Source organism: Microcaecilia unicolor, chromosome 9, assembly GCF_901765095.1.
Source record: "Microcaecilia unicolor chromosome 9, aMicUni1.1, whole genome shotgun sequence".
NCBI classification, from domain to species: domain Eukaryota; kingdom Metazoa; phylum Chordata; class Amphibia; order Gymnophiona; family Siphonopidae; genus Microcaecilia; species Microcaecilia unicolor.
Genome location: NC_044039.1, coordinates 122,980,403 through 123,004,644, shown reverse-complemented (window position 1 = coordinate 123,004,644; position 24,242 = coordinate 122,980,403). Strand labels below are relative to the sequence as shown.

The 24,242-nt window shown below is 44.1% G+C and overlaps 1 protein-coding gene across 2 annotated transcripts in view; it reads right to left on the bottom strand.

Annotated features, from left to right (window-relative positions):
- ZFYVE26 (zinc finger FYVE-type containing 26) overlaps positions 1 to 24,242 on the bottom strand; it is a 273,412-nt gene that overhangs the window by 169,084 nt on the left and 80,086 nt on the right. For both annotated transcript variants that reach the window (XM_030215525.1, XM_030215526.1), the window contains exons 19-20: positions 18,926 to 19,031; positions 8,233 to 8,975 (exon numbers count right to left, since the gene is read on the bottom strand). In XM_030215525.1, coding sequence (XP_030071385.1) covers positions 8,233 to 8,975; positions 18,926 to 19,031 — 849 coding nt within the window. The remainder of the gene's footprint in view (positions 1 to 8,232; positions 8,976 to 18,925; positions 19,032 to 24,242) is intronic.

The window sequence follows — 24,242 nt, the reverse complement described above, 5'->3', positions numbered from 1 at the left end:
AGGTAGCCCCTGTGCTACCTTGGAGGAGGGAGGTCTCCTAGAAGGAGAGCATCACCCTGGTGAAGTAGGAAGTACTCCTGTAGCTAGGACCTGCCCACCAGGGGATGTATTATCCTTTCGCACCGAGGATATATCTCCAAATGTTGCCCGGGAGGGAAAGGTTAGGACAGCTGTTGTACTTGGTGATTCGATCATTAGGCATATAGATAGCTGGGTGGCTGGTGGACGTGAGGATCGCCTGGTGACTTGCCTGCCTGGTGCGAAGGTGGCGGACCTCACGTGTCACCTAGATAGGATTCTAGATAGTGCTGGGGAGGAGTCCGCTGTCTTGGTACATGTGGGTACCAATGACATAGGAAAATGTGGGAGAGAGGTTCTGGAAGCAAAATTTAGGCTCTTAGGTAGAAAGCTGAAATCCAGATCCTCCAGGGTAGCATTTTCTGAAATGCTACCTGTGCCACGCGCAGGGCCCAAGAGACAGGCAGAGCTCCAGAGTCTCAATGCGTGGATGAGACGATGGTGCAGGGAGGAGGGCTTTAGATTTGTTAGGAACTGGGCAACATTCTGGGGAAGGGGGAGCCTATTCCGAAAGGATGGGCTCCATCTTAACCAGAGTGGGACCAGGCTGCTGGCATCGGCGTTTAAGAAGGAGATAGAGCAGCTTTTAAACTAGAAATGGGGGGAAGGCCGACAGTCGCTCAAAAGAGCATGGTTCGGGATAAGGTATCTTTCAAAGATATCACCATAACAGGGAAGATAGAGTATCCTGATAGTGAGGTTGCAAAAGAGATTGTAGTAGATCGGGTATCTTTAAATAACAATAAAATCAGACAAAAGATTGCCAATTAATACTGTCAAGTACTAAGCATGATGTACTTAGGAACAACAAACATAGTTTGAAATGTCTATATGCGAATGCCAGGAGCCTAAGAAATAAGATGGGGGAGTTAGAATATATTGCACTAAATGAAAAATTAGATATAATAGGCATCTCTGAGACCTGGTGGAAGGAGGATAACCAGTGGGACACTGTCATACCGGGGTACAAATTATATCGTAGTGATAGGGTGAATCGGATTGGTGGAGGGGTAGCATTGTATATTAACGAGAGCCTTGAATCAAATAGATTGAAAATTCTGCAGGAAGCAAAACACTCCTTGGAATCACTGTGGATTGAAATTCCATGTGCAAAGGGGAAAAGGATAGTGATAGGAGTGTACTACCGTCCGCCTGGCCAGGACGAACAGACGGATGCGGAAATGTTAAAGGAAATCAGGGACGCAAACAAACTGGGCAACACAATAATAATGGGGGATTTCAATTACCCGCATATAGACTGGGGTAATGTAACATCTGTACACGCAAGGGACATAAGATTTCTTGATGAAATCAAGGACAGCTTCATGGAACAGCTAGTTCAGGAGCCGACAAGAGAAGGAAAAATACTAGACTTAGTCCTTAGTGGTGCTCATGATCTAGTGCAGGGGGTAACGATACGAGGGCCGCTTGATAACAGTGATCATAATATGATCGGTTTTGATATTGGCATTGAAGGAAGTGAAACTAGGAAATCAAGTACGCTAGCGTTTAACTATAGAAAAGGTGATTACGACAAAATGAGAAAAATGGTGAAAAAAAGACTGAAAGGAGCAGCTCGCAGAGTAAAAAACTTGCATCAGGCGTGGATGCTGTTTAAAAACGCCATCCTGGAGGTTCAGGACAAATATATTCCACGTATTAGAAAAAAGGGAAAAAAGACTAAACGTCAGCCGGCGTGGCTAAACAGTAAGATAAAGGAAATCATTAGAGCCAAAAAACAATCCTTCAGAAAGTGGAGAAGAGAACCAACTGAAAGTAACAGGATAGATCATAAGGAATGCCAAGCCAAATGCAAAGCGGAGATAAGGAGGGCAAAAAAGGACTTTGAGAAGAAATTAGCGTTGGAAGCAAAAATACATAGTAAAAACTTTTTTAGATACATTAAAAGCAGGAAACCGGCCAAAGAGTCGGTTGGGCCGCTGGACGAAAATGGTGTTAAAGGGGCGATCAAGGAGGACAAAGCCGTAGCGGAGAAATTAAACGAATTCTTTGCTTCGGTCTTCACCGAGGAGGATTTGGGGGGGACACCGGTGCCGGAAAGAATATTTGAAGCGGGGGAATCGGAGAAACTAAACAAATTCTCTGTAACCTTGGAGGATGTAATGGGTCAGTTCAGCAAGCTGAAGAGTAGTAAATCACCGGGACCTGATGGTATTCATCCCAGAGTATTAATAGAACTAAAAATGAACTTGCGGAGCTACTGTTAGAAATATGCAATCTGTCCCTAAAATCGAGTGTAATACCGGAAGACTGGAGGTAGCCAATGTTACTCCGATTTTTAAGAAGGGTTCCAGAGGAGATCCGGGAAATTATAGACCGGTGAGTCTGACGTCGGTGCCGGGCAAGATGGTGGAGGCTATTATTAAGAATAAAATTGCAGAGCATATACAAAAACATGGACTGATGAGACAAAGTCAGCACGGATTTAGTGAAGGGAAGTCTTGCCTCACCAATCTAATGCATTTTTTTGAGGGGGTAAGCAAACATGTGGACAATGGGGAGCCGGTTGATATTGTATATCTGGATTTTCAGAAGGCGTTTGACAAAGTGCCGCACGAAAGACTCCTGAAGAAATTGCAGAGTCATGGAATCGGAGGTAGGGTATTATTATGGATTAAGAACTGGTTGAAAGATAGGAAGCAGAGAGTAGGATTGCGTGGCCAGTATTCTCAGTGGAGGAGGGTAGTTAGTGGGGTCCCGCAGGGGTCTGTGCTGGGTCCGTTGCTTTTTAATGTATTTATAAATGACCTAGAGATGGGAATAACTAGTGAGGTAATTAAATTCGCCGATGACACAAAATTATTCAGGGTCGTCAAGTCGCAGGAGGAATGTGAACGATTACAGGAGGACCTTGCGAGACTGGGAGAATGGGCGTGCAAGTGGCAGATGAAGTTCAATGTTGACAAGTGCAAAGTGATGCATGTGGGTAAGAGGAACCCGAATTATAGCTACGTCTTGCAAGGTTCCGCGTTAGGAGTTACGGATCAAGAAAGGGATCTGGGTGTCGTCGTCGATGATACGCTGAAACCTTCTGCTCAGTGTGCTGCTGCGGCTAGGAAAGCGAATAGAATGTTGGGTGTTATTAAGAAGGGTATGGAGTCCAGGTGTGCGGATGTTATAATGCCGTTGTATCGCTCCATGGTGCGACCGCACCTGGAGTATTGTGTTCAGTACTGGTCTCCGTATCTCAAAAAAGATATAGTAGAATTGGAAAAGGTACAGCGAAGGGCGACGAAAATGATAGTGGGGATGGGACGACTTTCCTATGAAGAGAGGCTGAGAAGGCTAGGGCTTTTCAGCTTGGAGAAGAGACGGCTGAGGGGAGATATGATAGAAGTGTATAAAATAATGAGTGGAATGGATCGGGTGGAGGTGAAGCGACTGTTCACGCTATCCAAAAATACTAGGACTAGAGGGCATGAGTTGAAGCTACAGTGTGGTAAATTTAAAACGAATCGGAGAAAATTTTTCTTCACCCAACGTGTAATTAGACTCTGGAATTCATTGCCGGAGAACGTGGTACGGGCGGTTAGCTTGACGGAGTTTAAAAAGGGGTTAGATAGATTCCTAAAGGACAAGTCCATAGACCGCTATTAAATGGACTGGAAAAATTCCTCATTTTTAGGTACAACTTGTCTGGAATGTTTTTACGTTTGGGGAGCGTGCCAGGTGCCCTTGACCTGGATTGGCCACTGTCGGTGACAGGATGCTGGGCTAGATGGACCTTTGGTCTTTCCCAGTATGGCACTACTTATGTACTTATGTACTTATGTACTTATGGTTCAATCCCTTGTCCTCACCAAATTTGACTATTGCAATTCCATCTATGCTGGACTTGGGTGGTCTTCTCAAAAAATTACAAACAGCTCAAAATTCTGATGCTCGTCTTATACGTAGACCTCCTCGCTTCACCAAAGCCGCCACTCTTTTATATGAGCTATATTGGTTACCAATAAGAGACAGAATATCTTTCGAATTATGCGTTTTCATTCATCAAATCCTGTTTGGTCAAGCCCCATCATATATGAATAATCTTATTGAATTACCTCCTTGTATTGCTGTTTCATCATCTAGAGAATATCTTGTCTTATATTTCCCTATCTGTAAGAATGTGATATATAAAACAATTCACTTTGCTAATTTCTCCTATGAAGGCACCAAAATTTGGAATTCTCTTCCTAAATCAATCAAGTTTATAGATGATTACCTAACTTTTAGAAGTCTTTTAAAAACACATTTCTTCAGTCTGGCCTTTCTGAATACAAAGAACTCTATTTGAATTTTACCCACACCCTTTTCTTAATCTCATTTCCTCATCTAGTCCTGCCTAATTATGTTCTCACCTATCCACCCTTAATTATTTGTTTGTTCTTGAGATAGTCTAAATCTCTGGTTACTTATTGCACATGTATTAATTTGCTTTTTGAAGGCATTTATTTATTTATTTATTTATTGCATTTGTATCCCACATTTTCCCACCTATTTGCGGGCTCAGTGTGGCTTACAATACATTGTGAATGATGGAAATACAGTTTGTTACAATGCGATTATAGGTTACACAGTGAAGAGTTATGGAAGACAAAGTTACATTGTGAAGAGTTATGGAAGACAAAGTCAAGTCAAAACATCTTTGGGGCATGGAAATTATTGAATGTGACATTGGGGAAATGATAGGATGATCGAATAATAGCAAGAGGGCGTTCGGGTATGACAACTTTATTTGTGGGTAGATTTTAGGTGTGGAGAGAATACAGGGGAAGAGAATTCAGAAGAGAGTGTATTGATGCATTTCTATTATTCTAATTTGTGTTATATTATGTATATTATATTATGTTTTATTCACTTTATTGTAAGCCACATTGAACTTGAGTCTATTTTGAGCCAATGTGCGGTATAAGTGTCATGAATAAATAAAAATAAATAAATAAATTTCACAGCTTTATTTGCTATTATCATCTACATTCATGTGCCGAGTGGAATGAGATTACCTTCATAGGTAACATGGTGAAATTACAGTCTTTTTAGCACGAGCGCCCAGTGAATTTTACTCATTCAAAAATGTTTGCATTGTAAAACTACTATTATTTAAAAACAAAAAAAGGGCTACCAGCTTGCTGTTTACCTATCTGTCATCGGAGGAGCTGGAAGTACTGCCTGATGCTGTTTTGAGTCCCCGGAGCATCTTGTTTGAGGCTTCCTCTGAGTAAGTTAGTTGCCAAGCCTGGTCGGGACCGTTGCTAACCCCGCCCCTTGGGCGACATCACTCTTGGGTGCATGATGATAAGGACCAGGTCTGCGCCAGGGAAGCGAGCGCCTCCTTGGTTGCGTCGACAAAGGAGCGACGAGGCGGACTTTAAGATGGTTGGTGTGGCTTTGAATTTGGTATTGGATTGTGTGTTTTGTTGAAGTACTTTTGGGGATGGAAAGATATGGGCAGTTAGCACTGGGTTCTAAGTTGCAGGTGAAGGTTCCTGGAGTTACAGGATATTTACAGAAGGTTTTAGTGCATGAGAATGAGAGTTTGACTAAGGAGGTAGTGAAAGTTGGGTTGCTTAATGCTAGGTCTGTTTGGAATAAAGCTGTGCTGGTTTATGATTTATTGGAAGAGGAGGATTATGATATTCTTTGTGTGACTTGAGTCACGGTTGTTAAAGACTGATTTGGTGGTGGCAAGACAATGTTGTCCTGGGTAGCTGGTTTGTCACAGCAGATATCGATGTACATGACAGTTGTTGGTAACTGGATGGGGGTGAATAAACTTGCTCTAAACTTGAAGACAACTGAAATAATGGTTGTGGGGAGAGTGGTGGATGAAGGTGGCCAAAGACAGTACAGGTGTGTGGTGTGGAAATGCAGTTGCTGGAGGACAGTGTTGTATGCACAGTTAACATTGCAGACTCAGATTGGTAATGTGGTTTGTACATCCTTTGCGCAGTTGCATTTGTTATACTGCCTGCAGCTCATGCTGACCTTTTCTGATTTTCAGAAAGTGGTGCAAAGTATGTTTATATACATTTCTAAGGCCAGAATTAAAGCCTTACAGGTGGTACAAAATGCAGCTGCGAGGGTGTTGGTGGGTGTATCGAAATGGGCTTATACGACTCCAATTTTGAAATAGCTACATTAGTTGCCTGTTTGTTTTAGGATTCAATATAAAGTACTATGTCTGCTTCAGACTATTTATGGACATGTACTATGGTATTTGCATTCTGTAATAACATTGTTTCTATCAGTGAGGGGGTTAAGATCTAACTCAGTAACTGATTTATTGATGACAACACATTATGCTCTCACGAGGGCAGCGGCTTTCTCTGTCAGAGGTCTGGTTTTATGGCATGCCTTGCCATCTTCGGCTCTATGTGAAAGTGGGTCAATTTAAGAATTTTTGAAGACTCATTTTTAGGTTCAGGCTTTCTCTATATGATGTAATTGGGGATGAGTAGCTATTAACTGTCCTGCTTATGCAGATTGATTGTGTAATGTATGTGTTTTATTATTATGTATGTTTTTGCTGTGAGTCGCTTAAGTGTAAGTGGGGTACAAGTTTTATGAATAAATAACTAAATGATGTCACAGTGACAGACTTTTGCCTGGGGAACAATGTTGGATACCTATCACAAGCTCCACCCAAAGCTGTAAACAATCACCAAGCTCAAAAAAGCACCACAGGTGATCTGGGACTGCCACAGGGACTAATCCGACAAGGCTGTTATGAACTTCCCAAAGCAACTGAAGGCCTGTATTTAAGCTGATGGTGGACACTGATCATTCACAGTGACTGCAAAATTCTGACACATTGTTAACTGTATCGTTTGAATGATGTTATTTTACTGCATTTTAGCTTGAACATTTTTAAAGCACCGTACAATTTCTCGTTGAAATTCAAAGTGGTTGCTGAAAAAAAACAGCAAAAACCTCTACGGGGTTACTTTTTTTTTGTCTCAGCCTGTTCTATAGTATACCTTTTTTCACCACTTTAAAATGTATGTATTAAGCAGTATATCAAATCAATAAATCAAATCAACATCAGTTCTAGTATAAAAGTTACAAATCACACATTTTACCATCATCCCATTCTCAAGTCAGTTTGTAATTTTTATGCGACAATATAGGTTCTCTCATAAAATCCATGTCATACAGAATTATTCCACATGCTCATCTATAAATGATAAATTTAACAAACACTCATTTTATTGTAACAAGGTATTTCTTTCCATATAGATGTGATAGGGAGAGTTTTTGTTTTGTCTCTGATTTCTTTATATTAAGAATTTGGGCTTGGGCTAACTAGCCATCTACAGTTCCATACTTTCAATCAATCAAAACTCTTTCCAGCCTTCATAAGTTCCACATTGCAAGAAACTCTAAGAGTCATGAGGCTCATTCATAACTGGTTGCTTGCTACTTCCATTTCAATCTAACTATCATTGCAGAGACAAACCCCAGAGCCATGAACCGTAAAATATCAATCTTTACCTTGGTAGCCTTTCCATGGTAGGTACTGCAAGTGCTACTAGTACTGCACACTTAGGGTTAATTCTAAAAGTGGGCATCTCCTTTAAGGCACCCCAATACTATGCTGGAAGAGCCTATTCTATAATGGTATCTGGGAGCACAGATTCCATTACAGAATACCAGCACAACCCGATAGCAAGCTGTCTTAAATCTAGATGCCTGCAGTTACACCACTTGTATTCTGTAAGCAGCACACAAATGGCAGCAAAGCCCATGCCCCTCCATGTTCCATCCATGTGGATGCATCCCTTGCATTTACATGCTATACCACTTATGCACCGTACAGAATAGTGCTTTGGTGCCACTTATAGGCATAAATGCACAGGCATTCTGTATATTCACTTGCGCAACTGGCCCTTAAATGTGGGTGCCCAGTTACAGAATTGCCCTTTAACTCCAACTGAATCAAGCAACAGAAAACCTGGCCTGCAGGTTAAATGACAATATGTCCATAAGTACTACCATCTCTCTTTCACTATGCAAACTTTAATTAAAAAAAAAAAAAAAAAAGCTAGAATCTAAATTAGTGAGATCAAACTTTTAATGGATAAAAGCAGGCATTCTCTAAGCTTAGAGATTTCCCATTTCACTGGTGTATTAGGAATACAAATAATTTACCCTCAGCAGCAGCACAACAGAGCACAGCATCTCTCACGCTGGAAAGTTCTTTAATATCATGTCCATACAGGTCCAAGAGCTTCAATGCCTTGGCCCAATCCCCAGTTGTGAGAGCTTGCTGAAAAGCTTGTGTCAAAATATCGACACAAGTGCTAGAATTCAGCCCCGAGAGGATTAGAGAAACACAAGGCTTGCCACAGAGTATACTTCCAGAACTGCTCTCCTCTTCTAAGTCACACTGGAAAGGCTCAGACATGGCCAAGAGAAAACTCTGCAGGATTGGAAACTCCTGAAGTAAGATCTCACATTCCTTTGCAATCTGTTCCATGTCCAAAGGAGCTTCCCTTTTGCTTCCTCTAAATTCTTTCCATGACAGACTCAGTCTGGGTGCCCTCTGCACTCTGGATGCACTCAGACAGGCAAGAGCTGCAATTAACTTGGACTGGGATTTCAGGAAGCTCAGAACTGAAGAAGTTAGAGTATATTGGTTGGTATCACCAGGAGAGGATGACACAGTGCTGGCAATATTCTCCTCTGTATCCATAACTGAACTGGGGATCAAAATTTCCATGTTGGACAAACAGTGCTGCACACACTCCTGGGTTAAGTGGACAATATTAAGTGAGAAGGAGTGAGCCTGACTGGTGCTTCTGCTACACAGGGGTAGCGGATCACAACAGCAGCTTATGATAACCTGCTGCACATTTATATTCAACTCTTCTTTATTCACAAGTGAAGATAACCTAAGGTATGAAACACAAGTGGAACAAACTCAATGTACATGTTACAAGCCAACATACATTTAATTTTTCTTTTTCAAGTTATTTTCTTAACTATTCTATTTGGTCATTCCTATTTACCTCTATACTAGAATATTAAGTAAAGCCCTCCTGCATTACCTACAACCTACGTGGCTTCCCATACACAGGTCAAGTACAGCAACGATCTTTATGAATTCATGACCTCACCTGGCAGCTCACAGACTTCCAAATTACCATCTAATCCTTATAGGGATTCCTTACTAAAAGGAACAGAAAATATCTTCAGTCTTTCCATAAATCCTCTAATCTATATCCAATATACACACATTTTCTGTTCTTCATACATCTCACATATCACAATAAAATGCATCATATAGTCAGCAGAGTGTAAAATATGGTCAGCAGGTGGCCTACAGCAATTAAACAACCCCTATTTGGTTAATGGTTTTTCATCAGCAAATGGTCATATAGACAGTGCAACATAAATCTAGTAGCCAACAGCAACTATGGAAGAAGGGAATACTGGATGCCAATGGAAGTGTTTGCCCAGTCACTCTATTCAGGATACAAAGTAGGCCTACTAAGAGAACATCTCTCCTAGACAGATGAAGACTAATATTTGCCACGAAGAGTCCTAGATAAGGTAAAGCAAAGGTTTGCTAACAGCTGTTACTGTTACACGCACATATCAAAAACGTTTTAGACTAAGTCTAAAAAGTATTGTTACTCATGCCTGATTAAGCAAATGATTTGATCAATAGTTGTCACTGGAAAGATGTCAATATACAAACACAGGAAATGATGAAGATAAGGCAGTAAGGCCCATTTAGTCTACCCAATTTCATTCCTGATGCAATGTGACAGACTCCAGTTGATCTCTAGCTGCCTTTCACTTTGTCACTACTAAGAGTTCTTTGCACTTGTACTATGCTCTCATGAATTCTGACACAATTTTTGATCTCCACTGCCATTCCATGCATCTACCGCACATTGTAAATCAATGTTTTCTGATGCTGCACCTGAGTCTACCTAACTCTTCTCTCTTGAAGCCTAATACTATGACCTCTAGTTCTAAACTATTCTTTCCTCTGAAAAAGGTTTGTTTCTTATGCATTTATACCTATACCTATAAAACTCTCTCTACGGTATGGAAAAGTTATTTCTTAGCTGATAACTTTCTTTCCTTTAGTCCTATCAGACCAGTCCAGACCAATGGATTGTGTCCGTCTACCAGTAGATGGAGACAGAGAATGAAAATAGTTCAACTGATTTACTCCTTGTGCTATCGTGCTGCATAGAATAATGTTCAGTATTTTGAATAGCCAAGCAATGGTGCTCAAAAATTCACCTGGTGGCCAATACTGATATTTTGAGACCAACTGTCTCAATCCAGACAGAACCTTACCAGCAACTGCAGAATATACAATAGGTTAGGAAACTTAAAAGTAGATATCTGATATCTGAAAAATATAGCTTGTACCTAAAAGAAAATTAATCAACCAGGGAGGGATTTTGGACTGGTCTGATAGGACTAAAGGAAAGAAAGTTATCAGGTAAGACATAATTTTTCCTTCCATAGCATCCAATCAGACCAATGGGATGTAGCAAAGCAGTGTCCTCAACATAGGGTGGGACTAAAAAACTTAAGTACTCAAAAGAGATAAACTGGAATAGCCTTAGAAATCCTTCCCAGCAAAACCTAGTAGAAATAACCACGACCAATCAGGACGAATCTGGAAAGACAAAGTGTATGGAAGAGGAGAAGGGACTCGCACGATAAGAAGAAACAAAAGAAAATAGCAATAATAGACAATGGAAGAGATGAGTAAAGCAAGAAACAAACCCAAATGGTGATTTTTCTTGAATGGGTCCTTGAAGGCAACAGCCTAAGACCAAAGCACATCTATAAAGGGACTATTATAACTACAATAGACATCCTAGATGAATTGAATATCCAGAGAAGGGAATATAAGAGGAAAGCTATCAGAAGCTGAAAACCACTGTGCTTAAAATACTAGATAGCCATACTAGTAGCCATACTAGATCAGACCCATGGTCCATCTAGCCCAATATCTTGTTTCCAAACAGTGGCCAAGCCAGGTTCCAAGTACCTGGCAGAAACCCAAGTAGTAGCAATATTCCATGCTACCAATCCATCTTGCTTCCCCATGTCTAACTCAATAGCAAACTGTGGACTTTTCCTCCAGGAGCTTGTCCAAACCTTTTTAAACCCAGATATGCTAACCGCTGTTACTACATCCTCCAGCAATGAGTTCCAGAGCTTAACTATTTGTTGAGTGAAAAAATATTTCTTCCAATCTGTTTTAAAAGTATTTCCATGTAACTTGCTTGAGTGTCCCCTAGTCTTTGTACTTTTGGAATGAGTAAAAAAAAAAAAAAAAAAAAATCAAATTTACTTTACATTTACATTCTACACCACTCTGCATTTTGTAGATCTCAATCATATCTCCCCTCATCCGTCTCATTTCCAAGCTGAAGAGCCTTAATCTCTAGTCTTTGCTTCCCTGTCTACATCTGTGACAACCAGGAAAATCCAAAAGCAAATTGAAGAAAAGCCTTTTGCTGAGAATCAAGAAGGGAGGCCAATGGGGTCTAAACAGAATGGCCAGTGACTGACCTGGTGGAAAAGAATACCCTATTCAGGCATGAAAATCCAAATATCAACATAACAGCAACATGAGAGCATAAGGGCCCTGAGGTATACCGTGAAATATATGAGACTCAGGTCAGGACAACTAATAATGTGGGCCTATTAGGCTCAGAATAAAACCACAATATCAGACTTCCTGAGGTAGTATAAACAACGATGGCTAATGCCAGTTCTATTGAGTTAGCTGCACAAAACAGCTAGAATGTAGAATCACACAAAGTAGGTGGTTTATATAACCTGAGCCATATGGATGACAAGCAAAACTGTACTAAATATTTGAGGTTGATGTGGTATCTGGTATCACACAGGTGGCTGCTGCATCTGAAGACACACATTTGCATGCTGTAGCTGAAACCATATCTACACTTGCTGCATGTAATATGATATCTATGGAAACAGCTATATGGCTACTATGAATGGTCATGAGTAAGTTATACGTGCATATGATAGTAGGTGCCTACTTTTCTTAATAGAATAGGTTCCAGATAGGTGTCCCCTTATTGAACTGCCCTCTAAATAGCGGAGAGCTCCACACTGGCTAAAAGTTGAAACAGTGCATGTTGTTTTGGATAATGGTTAAATTATTTTGTATTTTAGCACTCAAAGGGAATAGTTTCCCACATATATCGTAGTGAGCTGTTGCAACACATGAAGCCTTAATTTGTGTAGTCATCTAGAAGGGAAAAAGGAGTATTTGAGTCAGGGAGCCAATTAAGCAGCCAAACTTCCAGGTTGTTTATAATACCAATGATTTAAGCACAATCCCTTTCTCAATCACTTCTCCAAACCCCAGGTCCATACATGCAGTTAGCTAAAATTTATGCTTAATTTGGAATAGATGTAAATGCAGATGGGGCAAGTATACATGCATTTCCACTACAAAGGTAAAATTATGTATAATCATACCTGATAATTTTCTTTCCATTAATCATAGCTGATCAATCCATAGACTGGTGGGTTGTGTCCATCTACCAGCAGGTGGAGATAGAGAGCAAACTTTTGCCTCCCTATATGTGGTCATGTGCTGCCGGAAACTCCTCAGTATGTCGATATCAAAGCTCCATCCGCAGGACTCAGCACTTAGAGAATTACACCCACGAAGGGACACTCTGCCCAGCTCACCACCGCCGAAACGGGGGAGGGGAATTAACCCAGCTCATCCCCACACAAGTGGGGGAGGGGAATCCGTCCAGCTCATCCCCACGGAGCGGGGGAGGGACACCACACCCGCCGATGCGGGGGGATCTGGCTTATCCTGCAACCGCAACCGCGGGAGGAGCTGACTGACCCTAACACCGCCGAAGCGGGAGGGGTACAAAGCTGCCCTACAGCCGCACGAAGCGGGAGGGAGTGCCGGCAGAATTTTAAGTCTCAATCCAGCCCCGTAAAACGGAGGGGAGAGGAATGCAGCAGCTCACTGTAACACAAACTCGTCTTAACTCTTGAAGAATCCAAGTGAAAAAACTTGAACACGAAGTCTTTCTGAAGTAACTGAAGACTAAACTTGAACCTGAAATGCAACCAGAATAAAAACAGTACAGATATCTGGGAGGGGCTATGGATTGATCAGCTATGATTAATGGAAAGAAAATTATCAGGTATGATTATACATAATTTTACCTTCCATATCATCAAGCTGATCAATCCATAGACTGGTGGGATGTACCGAAGCAGTACTCACCCAGGGCGGGACATTGAAATCCCTGACCTCAACACTGAAGCTCCAAACCGGGCCTCCGCCCGTGCAGCCACAGTCAAACGGTAATGCTTGGAGAATGTATGAGCCGAAGCCCAAGTTGCCGCCTTGCATATCTCTTCCAAGGAGACGGATCCGGCCTCTGCCATCGAGGCCGCCTGAGCTCTCGTGGAGTGAGCCTTCAGCTGGATAGGCGGCACCTTCCCCGCGGCCACATAAGCCGCTGCAATGGCTTCCTTGACCCATCTTGCCACTGTAGGCTTAGCAGCCTGCAGACCCTTACGAGGACCTGCAAACAGGACAAACAGATGATCCGATTTCCGGAACTCATTGGTCACTTCCAAGTATCTGATGATGACTCGTCTCACATCCAGATATTTAAGAGCAGAGTACTCCTCTGGGTAGTCCTCCCTACGAAAGGAAGGGAGACAGAGCTGCTGATTCACATGGAAGCGAGAAACAATCTTGGGCAGGAAGGAAGGCACTGTGCGAATAGTCACTCCTGCCTCAGTGAACTGCAGAAAAGGCTCTCGACATGAGAGCGCCTGGAGCTCGGAAACTCTTCTGGCTGAAGTGATAGCCACCAAAAAGACTGCTTTCAACGTCAGGTCTTTCAGAGATGCCCTCGACAAGGGTTCAAAAGGCGGCTTCTGCAATTCTCTTAGTACCAGGTTGAGATTCCACGCAGGCACCACTGAGTGCAGAGGAGGGCGCAGGTGATTAACTCCCTTGAGAAAGCGCACCACATCTGGCTGTGAAGCCAGGGAAGCACCCTTCAGGCGGCCCCTGAAGCAAGCCAGAGCCGCTACCTGGACTTTAAGGGAACTGAGCGACAGGCCTTTCTCCAGACCTTCTTGCAGGAACGCCAACACTGAAGAAATTGGAGCAGTGAAGGGAGAAAGAGAGCCTGCTTCACACCACGCTGCAAAGATACGCCAAACCCTGGCGTAAGCAGTAGAAGTAGAGCGCTTCCTCGCTCTCAGCATAGTGGCGATGACCTTGTCTGAGAAGCCCTTCTTCCTCAGACGCTGCCGCTCAATAGCCAGGCCGTAAGACCAAAGGGGGAGGGATCCTCCATCACCACTGGACCCTGATGTAACAGGCCCTGTTCCACTGGCAGTCGCAGAGGATCGTCCACTGAGAGCCTGATCAAGTCCGCATACCAGGGACGCCTGGGCCAATCCGGACCCACCAGGATTACCCTGCCGGGATGCTTTGCCACCCGGTCTAGCACCCTGCCCAACATGGGCCAGGGCGGGAACACATAGAGGAGCTCTTGTGTCGGCCACTGTTGGAGAAGAGCATCTACTCCCAGGGATCGAGGGTCCCGTCCTCTGCTGAAGAAGCGCGGCACTTGGCAATTGGCCGATGACGCCATCAGATCTAGGCTCGGCTGGCCCCAGCGCTTCGTGATGTCCAAGAACGCCTGAGCAGATAGCTGCCACTCTCCGGGCTCCAAGGTATGGCGACTGAGAAAGTCCGCCTTGACATTCATGACTCCGGCAATGTGGGCCGCTGACAGCTGCTCCAGGTTCGCTTCCGCCCACTGGCAAAGATACATAGCCTCCTTGGCTAGAGGGGCGCTCTTGGTACCTCCCTGGCGGTTGACATAGGCCACAGCCGTGGCATTGTCCGACAGGACCCGTACAGGCTTCCACACCAGTACCGGGATGAACTCCAAAAGCGCCAACCGAATGGCTCTGAGTTCCAGGAGGTTGATAGACCACTTTGCCTCTGCAGGAGACCAGAGCCCCTGCGCTGTCCTTCCCAAGCAGTGGGCTCCCCAGCCCGACAAAGAGGCGTCCGTCGTGACGACAATCCACTCTGGGGTCACCAGAGGCATTCCCGCAGACAATTTGTCTGTCTGCATCCACCAGCTCAGCGCCTTGCGCACTGCTGGGTCCAAGGGAAGTCGCACAGCATAATCCTCCGACATCGGAGTCCAGCGCTGCAGCAAGGAGTGTTGAAGTGGTCTCATATGAGCCCTGGCCCAGGGCACTACTTCCATCGTGGCCGTCATAGAGCCCAACAGCTGCACATAGTCCCAAGCCCGAAGAGGAGAGGCTCCCAGGAACTGGTCCACCTGAGCCTGAAGTTTGACAATCCGATTGTCTGGCAGGAACACTCTGCCCACTTGGGTGTCGAATCGAACTCCCAGGTACTCCAGGGACTGAGTCGGGCGCAGCTGGCTCTTCTCCCAGTTGATGATCCATCCCAGGGAGCTCAAAAGAGCAACTACCCGGTCCACAGCTTTGCCGCACTCTGCATAAGAGGGGGCTCGGATCAACCAGTCGTCCAGATAAGGATGGACTTGTATCCCTTCCTTTCGTAGGAAGGCCGCGATGACCACCATTACTTTGGAAAAGGTCCGCGGAGCAGTAGCCAACCCGAATGGGAGGGCTCTGAACTGGAAGTGTCGTCCCAGGACTGCAAAACGCAGGAAGCGTTGATGAGGAGGCCAGATGGGAATATGCAGGTACGCTTCCTTGATGTCCAAGGAAGCCAAGAACTCTCCTGCCTTCACTGCCGCTATAACAGAGCGGAGAGTCTCCATGCGAAAGTGCCGCACTTTCAAGGCCCGATTGACCCCTTTGAGGTCGAGGATAGGCCGGACAGAACCTCCTTTCTTTGGTACCACAAAGTAAATGGAGTAACGTCCCTTGCCAAGCTGACTTTCTGGCACAGGAACGACCGCGCCCAGGCGGATCAGATTGTCCAAGGTCTGCTGCACTGCCACAGCTTTGACCGGAGACTTGCAGGGAGAGAGTACAAACCCGTCTTTTAAGGGTCGGCAGAACTCTAGCTTGTAGCCGTCTCTGATGACTTCCAGCACCCACGCGTCTGAAGTTATTGTGGTCCACTCGCCCAGAAACGAGGACAGCCGTCCTCCAATCTGCACTGGGGCGTGGACCAAGGCCCCGTCATTGGGTACGAGACCCTGGGGGAGGACCGGAGGAAGCACCTCCGGGACGGCGGTCTCTGCGAAAGGAATGCTGCTTGGGGGAGAAATTCCTCTTGAAGGAAGAGGGGGCAGAGGAACCCGACTTGCCCGGGCGGTACCGACGGGCTTCCTGCAACCGTCCTCTGGAGGTACCGGGACGAGTACTAGCCCGAGCCCTGACCTCTGGTAATTTCTTGCCCTTAGACGTGCCGAGATCGGTCACGATTTTGTCCAGCTCGACCCCAAAGAGCAGCTTGCCTTTAAAAGGCAACCTAGCCAGGCGGGATTTAGAGGCGTGGTCAGCAGACCAATGTTTCAGCCAAAGCCACCGCCGCGCAGAGATTGTCTGAGCCATGCCTTTCGCTGAGGCCCTCAAGACATCATACAGCAAGTCTGCCAAAAAGGCTAAGCCCGATTCCAGGGCCGGCCAATCAGCCCTCAAGGAATGATCCGAGGGGGAAGCCCGCTGCACCATAGTCAGGCACGCCCTGGCCACATAGGAGCCGCAAACTGAGGCCTGCAAACTTAAAGCAGCCGCCTCAAAGGACGACCTTAAGGCCGCCTCCAATCTCCTGTCTTGGGCGTCCTTTAGGGCCGTGCCACCTTCCACCGGCAATGCCGTTTTCTTAGTCACCGCAGTGATTAAAGAATCCACGGTAGGCCACAGATAGGCCTCACGTTCACTCACAGCCAAAGGATAGAGGCGGGACATAGCCCTAGCCACTTTAAGGCTCGCTTCTGGGACATCCCATTGAGCCGAAATTAAGGTGTGCATGGCATCATGCACGTGGAAGGTTCTAGGCGGGCGCTTCGTCCCCAGCATAATGGCAGAGCCAACAGGGGCTGAGGGAGAGACGTCCTCCGGAGAGGAAATCTTCAAAGTGTCCATGGCCTGTAACAACAGGTTGGGCAAATCCTCTGGGCTAAAAAGCCACGCTGCAGAGGGGTCATCCGCTCCATCCGAGCGGGGATCCGTCTCCTCCAAGGAATCCGCAAAGGACCGTTGGGAGACCTCAGACACGCTGCCCTCATCTACATCGGAGGAGACAAATTCCTCCAAGGCCTGGGAATCAACCCGAGGGCGTTTACCTCTGGGAACCTCAACCTCTTTACCAGACGAGGGAGCAGGGGCAGCGTTGTGCATGAGGAAGGCCTGATGCAGCAGCAAAACAAACTCGGGGGAGAAACCCCCCAGACTGTGCACTTCCGCAGCCTGGGCAACAGCCCTAGACGCACCCTCAACCGGCGCTCGCAATAGCGGGGGAGAGACATGCTGCGCATCCAAAATGGCGTCCGGCGCGAAACTCCGCGAAGGAGCCGCGCGGGAAGAACGGCTCTTAACTTTAGCCGCTTCTGTGCCGTCACCCAAATTAAGGGCGTTCATGGCATTAATGTCTCCAACCTCAAGGGCGGCCCAAGAAGAAGCCGTCCGAGCCGCGTGGCCGGCCAAGATGGCGGAGGCGAGGAGCGGGGGATGGGCGTTTATGGCGGGAAAAACCGCCACGCCGGAGGAAGGACCGGGACATTCATCGGTCACGAAACTGTCACCCAACAAGGGCGAATCAGGCTTTAAGACCCCCGCATCCCCTCTAGAAGCGCTCAAGCGACCCGGGGAGCGACCCTTTGCGCCCTCGCCCTCCGACGCCATATGCCACGAGGAGAAGAATCGGGGAACCCCCTGCCCACTATAAAAAGGTAAAAATTACCTGCTGTCCGCTCCGAGTTGTAACGACCTGGTGTCCCAGTGAGTAGCTGCAATAGACGCTTAAATAAACGTCGAAATAAACGCCTTTAAGGACGTTCAAAATTTTTTTTTTTTTTTTTTTTTTAACGGAGCCAGCGGGAGGGGGGAGAAAAGGAGGGACCTGGCACCACCAGGTTTGCACTTGCTCAAAAGAGCCCTCAACCCCAGGCACTCAACAAAACCTAAAAATTAGGCTTGGAGGCCTAGCCAGAGCTGCTGCTGTGTGTGACCACCACCTGCTGAGATAGAGAACATACTGAGGAGTTTCCGGCAGCACATGACCACATATAGGGAGGCAAAAGTTTGCTCTCTATCTCCACCTGCTGGTAGATGGACACAACCCACCAGTCTATGGATTGATCAGCTTGATGATATGGAAATAGGAAATATGTATACAGTACTTTTAGGATTCACCCAAACTATGTCCAGAACACCCCCCCCCCCCCCCCCTTCAAATCTGTACTGTGGGTAGACATGAGTGAAGTACAAGCTTTTATTATATTGCTACATAAATGTGTCCATTTACACATGTAAAGGGCGCCTTAAACATGTGGGCTTAATCTCCCCCCCCCTCCCAAAAAAAGAGCAACACAATAGTGAAGTGTATAGGTATTCTTCCTGAAAAATTTATTGTGCTATTTTTCTCCACGGATCCTTTGCAGAGCTAAACAATAGCACATGAAATTTTGCAACTGTACAAAACAATGCACTTTAGTACATGACCATGAGATGCTTCCTCAAGTTTTTTTTTTTTTAACTTGTTATTCCACATCTATTTCTACTTCTGAAGTAGAAGAAATTACTTTTATAACAAATAAAGTGTTACATAGATCGCTCCTGTTCTCCAAGCAGACACAGGAAAGGTAAGTTTAGGCCTTACCTCTCAGGAGGAACTTGTCTTTCAAAGAGCAGTTGTGAAAGTAACTGAGAAGGTCTTTGCTGGAGAAGTATGAAAGGATTACCCACTTTCACTTCTGTGGGCTGATCTACAATGAAAGGAATTTGTTGAGAGAAAATCTTTTTCTGATAAATTCTACTAAGAAATAATTTTGGCTGTGATAGCTGGAAACCTACCACTGGACATCCTCTGCAAAACAACTGATTAGAAAAAGAACCTGCAACCTATCCACACATTACCCGAACTAAAATTTTACTACAATGGGTAATATCCCACTGTTGCACACAACATTTTCTGATGTAAAATACAAGCTATGCAGATTGCTTTTTAAGAAAACCAAGAACTGGAATTAGCAAAAGAGCTAAAGACAGAACTGAAGAAAGACTGGGGTTTATAGCCACACCATTTTGACTTCAAAGACTACTGTGAAGTCAAAATCTAGCTAGCCTATATCTTCATGCACATTATTGTGCTATTTTTTTCCTCTATGATTACAGAATTCTGAAGTTATAAATCCTGTGCTAGGAAGCTATAATCACACTTCTTCCAAAGAAATGAAAAACCCGATCCTAACCCTCTGCTAAACAAAGCCGGCAAGCAATCTTACACACTACAGCCATTTCACAATCAAGAATCCCATAGGACAGAAAAAAAACCAGAAGCATAGGATTTTTTTTGCTAGCCACACAGAATACATAGACTTTCTAGGTCAAGTCAGAATGCTTGGAAACACCTGAGCTGGGATCCAAGCAGTTACCTTACTTGCTCTGTACTACCTCATACACTGTTCAAGAGTGTGGATATAGGCTCTCTATTTCCCTTCAGAAGTAACCTCTGTGGACACAGCAAGAATGAGGGAATCCTCCTCCTCCTCCATTACTCACTCAGAAAAGAACTTTAGCTTACAGTATTGAGCCCAAGTAGCAAGATCCATGATTTAATTGTGCTTTTGGAAGTGATGGATCTAAATCCTACCTCGGTCCTCTGAAGTATATGCACCTTTCACTTCTATTTCCTCTCCCCCCCCCCCCCCCCCCAAAAAAAAAAAAAAAACCCTTTGCACATACATACACAAGGAAGGTTTTTCTGCCTGCTTTAGGAGAGAAGGGAGGAGGTACAGTGATGTGAAAAAATGTTTGTCCTCATCCTGATTTCCCGTTATTGCATATATATCACAATGAATAGCTTATGATCTTTAAACAAAATGAAATATCAGACCAAGGGAACCTGAGCAATTATACAACAGGTTTTAAATTATTAGATCATTCATTTAAAGAACTATATAATACAATACCCATATCAGTCATATGAAAAAGTAACTGCCTCTTTAGTTAAATCAACCAAATGACCAGACTGTGTTGAGAAACTCAGCTAGACTTGTTTGCAGCCAGCCCTGTTGAATCTAAACCTCACTATATATTGAACCTTATCAAAAACAGTAAGCCAAGATCAAAGAAAATTTCAGAAGAGATGAAAAAAAAAAGTTGAAATATATCAGTCTGGAAGAGATTACAAAGCTATTTCTAAAACTCAGGAGTTCTAACAAAACACAGTGAGAGCCATTATCTTCAAATGCACAAGATTCAGAATAGTGATGAAATCTTCTCAGGAATGGCTTGCCTGCCAAAATTACTCCAACGGTGTAAAGACAACTCATCCAGAAAGTGTCAAAACATACCAGAACATGATCAAAAGAACTATAGGCCTCTCTAGCCTCAGCTAAGGTCAGTTCATGACTTCTTAAGACTGGGCAAGAGGAGGATTCATAGAAACCGCTCCCATCCAATGGTTGCCTTACATGATTCCAAGCATTTTGGGATAATCTATGGTCAGGAGTCAAAAGTGGAACTCTCTGGACAACAAAGGTCCCATTATGATGTCTGGCGTAAAGCAAATACAGCATTCCACACTAAGAACATCATGCCAATAGTCAAACATTGGTGGCAGTGGTGTGCACCAGTGTGGGGATACTTTGCTGGTTCAGGACCTGAAGCACTTGCCATTATTTAAGGAACCATGAATTCTGCACTGATACAGAAAATTCTTAAGAAGCATATCTGGTCATCTGTTTGTGAGCTGAAAATGAAGCGTAATTGGATTATGCAGCAAGACAACAATCCCAAAACACAAAAGCAGGTCTACATCTCAATGGCTGAGGAGAAACATTGCCCTAGTCAAGGTTCTGACTTGAACCCAATACAGATCTTGTGGCAGGATCTGAAATGAGCAATTCATACAGAAAAACCTATGAATTTGTCTGAATTAAAGCAGTTCTGCAAAAAGAGTGGGCTAAGATTCCTCAACAGTGATGTAAAAAGACTGCTTTCACATTGTAGGAAGTATTTGGTTGCAATTATTGCTGTTAAAGGTGGTGCACATTTAAGTTTTGGGGGCAGTTACTTTTTCACATGGGTGATATGGGTGTTGGATAACTTTGTTCCTTAAATGACATAGGGATCTTTTTACTAAAGATTAGTGTTTGCTAAATGCCATGTATCCCATTTTATATCTATAGGCCATGTAGTACTTAGTGTGTGTTAATTCCGTTAGTGCATGCTTTTAGTTTAGTTTACTGTACATTTGATATACCACCTGCCACACAAAAATCAAAGCAGTTTACAATAAAAATCAGGAAAGGGGAAAGCTAGGGAGAATAAATGGGCTTTCAAGGATAACTTAAACCTTGGATAGGACTGCTCAGCACAAAGCTCCAAAGGGAGAGAGTTCAGTAAGAAAGGGGCAATGCAGAAGACAGAATGATAGGTTGATTCAAGGCGGGAACAGTGGGCAGACAGTAGAGACATAAGAAGAAATGAGAGGAAAGACAGGAGGGGATTCTAATGTGGAGGATCTTGTAGGCTAGGGTAAGAATTTTAAACAGATGTTTGCTGATCGGTTGGCTGGTCTTTTGTTCTCTCTGTGGATTAACTTGTTTTTATAACAAAGTGCATACATAAAGGAATTATTCAAGCCAATCAGCTTCTTCTTAGAGAAAGTTGTTTGTGACTCCTGAGGCAGGCGCTTTGGCGCCAAAACATGGACTGTGTCAGGTCCTTGATATGAATATTCTGAATAAACTGGTTTTTGATATTATCTCCCTATTGGTTTGCACATTTGTCAGCCTCTACTTCTGCTGTTTTGCTTTGACTCTCCGTGGAGGCTCCTCCTGTCTTCTTGGATTTGAAATTCTAAAGGCTACCAGATCCAAAACGTGGTCTTCTATGTGAGCTGTAGTTGCTTGTGGGCAGTAGAAATTGCAAAGTTGTAGAAATTTGTTGCAGTCACATGGTGTTTTCATCATCTTTTTTCTCTAAGTGTAGGTTGATACCACCTATCAGTGACACATTAGTGTATGTAATGCATGCAGTTGAAACAAAGTCCATGGGCCTCTGTCCATTTTTTCCTGGAGGTCTATAGAAAGGATGCAGTATAGTTGGCCTTGCAAGGAATCATCATAGAGTCTAAGGGCAGTTATTTCCAGATAAGGGATTACTGATTCTGAAACAGCTTCCACTTGGAAGAGATGTGTTGATTGAAGGGGAGTTGTGAGTCCAACATTACCCCCAAGATTATCTCTGAATCAACTAATGTTAGGGGTGAGTTCTGAATAGTGGGAACTATGGGGGTGGGGAGAGGGGGATCCAGTCACCCAAAAAGCAATCGTCTTAGAAGGGTTTAGTACAAATGGTGGGAGGATTGCAGATTAGTGAGGTCAGAATTGTAAAGGCCTTGGATAGAGACTAAGAAGATATCATCTGCATAAAGGTAAGATTTGACGGAGAAAGACTGGATAAGAGAAGTCAAGGGGCTGAGAAAGATATTAAACAGGATAGGGGATAACACAGAACACTCCACAATGAAGGAGGCAGAGTTCTGATATAGAGGAGGGGAGAAAAGCCAAGAATGAGAACCCAGTGAGGATCAAGAAGAACCATCTGAAAACTGTCCCAGAGATACCAATGGAAGACAGTCTGGAGAGAAGGAGAGAGTGATTAAGAAAATCAAAGGCTACAGTAAGATCCACAGAAATTAGTAGTGCTGCATTGCAGTGGTCAAAGCCTGCATTCAGATCATTGAGAAGAGAGGTAATGACAGTTTCCGTGGAGTGACCTGTGCAAAAAAACAGACTGAGAAGGATGCAGGAAATGAGTCTTCTACAGGTTGGGATAACTGAGTGAAAACCACCACTTCTGCTAATTTTGGTATAAATGGGAGAGTTGAAAACAGGCCTGTAATTCAGGAGTACAGTAGGATCAGACAGGGCTTTTTCAGAATCGGTGTAACAACTGCAGATCTCCATTCTGTAGGCAGTTCAATGGTTGAGAGATTTTGGCTGACCAAAGTGAGGGAAAGTGGTAATCAACCATGAGAAGAAATGGTAATCCAAGATGAAGGGACTGGGTCCAGAAGACAGACAGTTTTACGAGAAGCAGCCACCAGGTTCTGATATATACTTAGTAATGACAGATTGAAATTGGACCAAGATATGGCCTCCAGAATTGAAAACATGAAATACTGTGTTCAGTTCTGCTTGGTAAGGACATAAGGAAGGCAACGCAAATCGTTTCGGGGTTGCGCCAAAAGGAATAGACCAGAATATGTAAACCCTAGAGGAAATGAGGAATACAGGAGATATGATGCAGATGTTTAAATACTTGATTAGTATTAATCTACAAACAAATCTTTTCCAGAGACAGAGAAGTGGTAAAACTAGAGGACATAACTTGAAGTAACAGGGTGGTAGACTTAAGAGTAACGTTAGGAAACACTTTTTCACAGAAAGGACGGCAGATGCCTAGAATGCCCTCCCCAGTGGAGGTGGTGGAAACAAAAAAGAGTGATGGAATTCAAAAATGCATGGGATAGACATACAGGATGCCTAAATAAAAAGAGGATAGTATCAAAACAAAACTTAACACACCAACAACTATAAGTTCATTTATGATGCGCAGGAGTGATGCTTTAATGGCAGCTCTAGCAGTGAGGAAGTGAAGCCAATGTCAGACGGACTTCTATGGTCTGTGTCTCGTATACGGCAAGACAGATCAGGCTGGGGTGGGTTTAGACTGCAACTCCAGCAGCTGGGAAGTAGGGCCAGTGCAGGGCAGTCTTTTACAGTCTGAGCCCTCAAAACGGCAAGGACGTATCAGGAGCAAGTATGCGTATGTTTTCATACATTTCTATTCTACGATTACAGATCATGTATAGTTGAACTTAGCAAGTAAAATGTTATAATATACTAGTATTGGATTGTTGGTTCTATAATGCTTCAATGATGAATGTGACCGTTGAGCAGACT